The sequence below is a fragment of the Salmo salar genome, unplaced genomic scaffold (genome assembly GCF_965601325.2).
Source record: "Salmo salar unplaced genomic scaffold, fSalSal1 ptg000652l, whole genome shotgun sequence".
In the NCBI taxonomy this organism is placed as follows: domain Eukaryota; kingdom Metazoa; phylum Chordata; class Actinopteri; order Salmoniformes; family Salmonidae; genus Salmo; species Salmo salar.
The window spans coordinates 551691-555896 of NW_027675454.1; the positions used below are offsets into that span (position 1 = coordinate 551691).

The window sequence follows — 4206 nt, forward strand, 5'->3', positions numbered from 1 at the left end:
CCAAGTCAGAGTGCCAGTCAGAAGCGAACACGGGGTCTCAGTCCGAGAACGATTCCGAATTGGACTTCAATGCTCGACTGGAGAAAAACCCTGCAAGGGCAAGGTGTAGCGCATCTGCAACGTACTCTGGTGAAACTGAATATTTTGTTTCTATGTGATAACAGTTATGTCTTCCCATCTAATAAAGAAGCAGCCTGTACGTGGGCCGAAAAATGCTTACGTTATACGATATTTAGAGGGGCTGGCTAACAGTGTCTCTGTCTCACAGTTAGACGAACCGTGTACGTCTTCAGCAGTGCTGTCAGCTACGCATTCAACCTTGAGGTATAAAGCGGAGGAACCCAAGGTTGTTGTCAATACCCTGGATAGGTATCTTGTGATGAAATGATACCAATGTCTTTACTTTGATATGGAAATGTTTTAACCTGTGTGACTGCCCTATACCGAAATGTATACCCATCCTTGTATGAGATAATAAACGTGCGCTAAACACTGTACATGCATCAGGATCTGTTTGTGTGTTGTCTTTGCATCTGTCCTCACCTGCATGCATGTAATTATAGCCCTTCTATAATATAACACTGGACGCTTATAATTGTACTTGCATCGCACCTTTATTAGTTGATACAACAAGGAAATACAATGTACATACTGATATATAATATTACATATGTACAGATCCTTCATGTCACACAGTGGGGTAGCTGTTTATGGTACATGAGCATATAGGCTACGCCATCGTATAGCATAGATCCAGCTTCGTAAGTTGACTTGACATCTTCCCAAGAGCACACTCTGACATGAGAGTCGTCTGCGAGATACCAAATGTCGTTGTCGTCTCGCACATAAGCTGTGTAATGTCCACAGTAGTGAGTACCACGGTGGGCTACAACAGCGTACAGCGTGTATACAGTAGCTACCGGAGCTTCAGGTTCTTTCATGATATATTTCAGGTCCAGTGTCTCAGGGAAAGCAAACCTTGTGCCTGTCTTGACTATATCAGTGGTATCTCTGCCAATGTTCCTAACACGTTCGTTCCTCATACACACAACCTGCGGCAATGTCACTACCTTGCTGGTGATTTCAATCTGAGTTCCTGTGTGGCATTGTGTACAATGGTAGTCACAGGTGGTGAACGTGTTGTCAGTGTACAATTTGATATAGTCCTGCAGCTCTGTGGGGAGATTATCGCCTATCAACACTGTGATCGTGTTGGACTTATTGAGTGTGGACTGGACTGTGTTACAACGGAGGCAGCGCACACGGTCCTCATTCTCAATGTCCCACAAAGAACCTATCCTCTTAGATATCCCACAGTCGTCTGCTAGAGCGTTGATGATGCACTTGAAGACCACGTCTGAGTCCTCCTGAACATCGAAGGGGGCTCCTCTGTACAATGTCATTGCGTACACTAGTGAGCTCGGATCACACGGGGACATGTTGCCTTTGGTCATATCGTAGATGAGACACTTCAGCCTCACTGCCACCGTATTAGGAGACCGGGGATCTTGATCATCGACCAGTCGAATGAGGTCCCGCAGCTCACGTGTCCAACACAGCACTTGGACAACGCTGTTGATGCTGCAGTAAGCCCCGTAATTGATCAAGCCGCGCATAGTGTAATGTGGGCCAGGGAGCTCAATCACCCTTGGCAGAACAACGACACAGATGCCTCCGTGACACAGTCGACAGCAGTTAAGGCTATCTAGTACTTTACGTAATTTAGTACTCGGTCACGCTGAATGTCGTCACGCCATTGAACAGCTCTCTGAGAGATAACACAGCAGACCCCTCCAGGCTCATTAGAACCATGAGTATTGTCATCTTGTAATAGTTGAGCGTGAACTCCTGCACGGGTCCCTGTCGCTTACACTTTGTGAACAATATGACTGGGGCCCATTTGGACTCGATCTGGGACACTAAGTCGTGTGTGAAACAGCTACCGTTGTCAGTCAGTAACTCTGTTGAGCGGTCCAGTTGATCTATCCTGGCAATCCCAGAGAGGGCCGAGACGTTCAGAGTCACCTTTGTCAAACCCTGCGTACAATCTAATGTCGTCACTTCGAGTCTAGATGAGCCGAATATCTTCACCCTCATCCTTAGCACTATGTTCCTAACCAGTGTACTCAGCTTAGTGTCGCCTGGGCCTTCTGCTGTCTGGTTGCCTCTGTAAGGCTGAGGTTCTCCGTATACCAGCAGTTTGCCGCAGCTTCTATTACGAGCGTCTTCTTTCTCACCCAAGTATGTTAGCCAGTCTGGTATTTCGGATGTGTAATCTCTGAACGTGAAGTATCTACCGAGTAGAGTTAAGAGGTGTGGACTTGTCCTTTCTCCGTTATTGAATTGTCTCAACCACTCGATCGAGTCGGTCAGTACCTGCGAGGTAGACGTGCCGGTACTGAGATTACAAAGCCATTTGCACAGGTTCGAGTCGGGTAAGTGCTTTGCCACCATAGTAGCACAGAGACTGGTCAAGTTCTTACATTGGTCACTGAACATCGAGGACGATGGCTTGTTGAAGTTCCTGCTCAGATAAGGGACAATGTCGATCATCACAGCTCCTTTGCCGATAAGGATGTATCTCCATTCTGTCATGTGAGTAGGTAGCAACCTCGTATCTAGGGCCACCTTGAGCGTGAGAAAGACTTGTAGCAGAAAGGCGTATACCGAGTTAGGTGAGTCTGCGACAGTCCAGTTAAACACCTGCTTGCAGTCATCGAACAACTGAGCATATTGGAAGATGAACACATCCTTGCTCATAGAGCACTTACACAATCCATCTCTAGGACCAGCAAATATAAGAGGGTGCATTTGGGTCATGCTCTGTGACTGGATAACCACGCAGTCTTTGAAGCGTGCTATCTCCTTCTCGTTGGTACTCTTCAGAATGACCATGGTTGTGTTTATCTCGCCCTCGATCCTCTTGCCTCTCATACTCACCCTATCCTCTATGTCGTCACCGATATCCTGTGCTGGCTCTGTGGCCGGTATGCTGCTGGGTGGTTTCGGTGTACCCTCGCCACTAGCGTCAGTACTGGTCCCCTTGGACTGGCTAACAATGCGGTTGTCCACACTGGCTCCCACTTGGCCTTTGGTGAGCTCTAGAGCCGTGATCATCTTGCCTCTCATATTATTCACCCTACCCTGTGTAGCATCACCGATATCCTTGACTGTGGCCAGTGTGCTACGGGGTGGGTTTGATGCATCCTCGCCACTGGCTTCAATGATAGGCCCCTGGGACGGGCAGACAATGAGGTTGTTCACACTGGCTCCCGCTTGGCCTATGGTGAGGTCTAGAGCCTTGTTAGAGTTATCACCCACAGACACTATATTGCAATTGCCATTGTTGACTATCTCATCACCCAAATTGCTACAGCTCAAAATGTCTGCCAACGTATCACTCCATTCAAGGTTATTCAAATCCAGTAGCGATACATCCCTTGACACGTGCCCCTCATCAGGGGTGACTGAGTTTTCCATACCGTAAGCCTCCTTGGACTGGACGGGATGAAGTTCATCTGTCAGTTTGCGTGTCTGTTTCATATCTATTATGACGGAGGGGCGAGGATGAAGCTGCTGCTGTGGACAGTGTTGGTTCGAAGTACCCACGTCTGGACGGTCTACGTACACCCCGGGAGCCATCTTGGAAGGTCTGACCTCGGACTGATTGTCTGTTTCAGCAACCTTGCGTTTGCTATACTTGCTCTTGTATAGACATTCGAGCTCCGTGACCTTGCTCGAGTACCAACTGTACGGCTGGATAAGATCAGGAGCCAACCTGATAAGGTCTATTCCGTAGTACACTTTGTGATCGGACCCGATCACTGTAACCGGGAATCGTGTTGCCGATCTCTCTTCGACAAGTGTAGTAAGGTCCTTGGGGACACAGTCGTTGGCCACTATTATGTCGGTTGACCTATAGTTCCCTACCTGTACGGACAAGGGCATCTGTGTGGCCGGGGACTGAGCATCCTTGACATCTAGCGCCAAACACTGGTATCGTCTGAGATTAAGCAGTGTGGAAGGAGACCATCTCTCTTGAGGAAACAGAGTAATGCATAGCACTCCCATGTTGACAAAAGCTTTGTCCACTATCTTGGAGCCAATGGCAGAGAGTTTGTTGCGTATAGACCTTGCGCTGGGCCTTGTGTGTTTGTATTTAGCTTGGAGAAAGCTAGCGCTTATCGATCTCATGTAGCGTATGTC

The 4206-nt window shown here is 48.1% G+C and overlaps 1 protein-coding gene across 1 annotated transcript; it reads right to left on the reverse strand.

Annotated features, from left to right (window-relative positions):
• Positions 1-683: 683 nt before the first annotated feature.
• LOC145877052 (ubl carboxyl-terminal hydrolase 18-like) lies at positions 684-1616 on the reverse strand. Its single transcript, XM_082972354.1, has one exon. The coding sequence runs from the start codon at positions 1614-1616 to the stop codon at positions 684-686; it is 933 nt and encodes a 310-aa protein (XP_082828480.1).
• Positions 1617-4206: the final 2590 nt, after the last annotated feature.

Bases quoted from the DNA above. Each gene is read 5' to 3' on its own strand.
- LOC145877052 (XM_082972354.1), bottom strand. From the start codon at position 1,616: ATGCGCGGCTTGATCAATTACGGGGCTTACTGCAGCATCAACAGCGTT.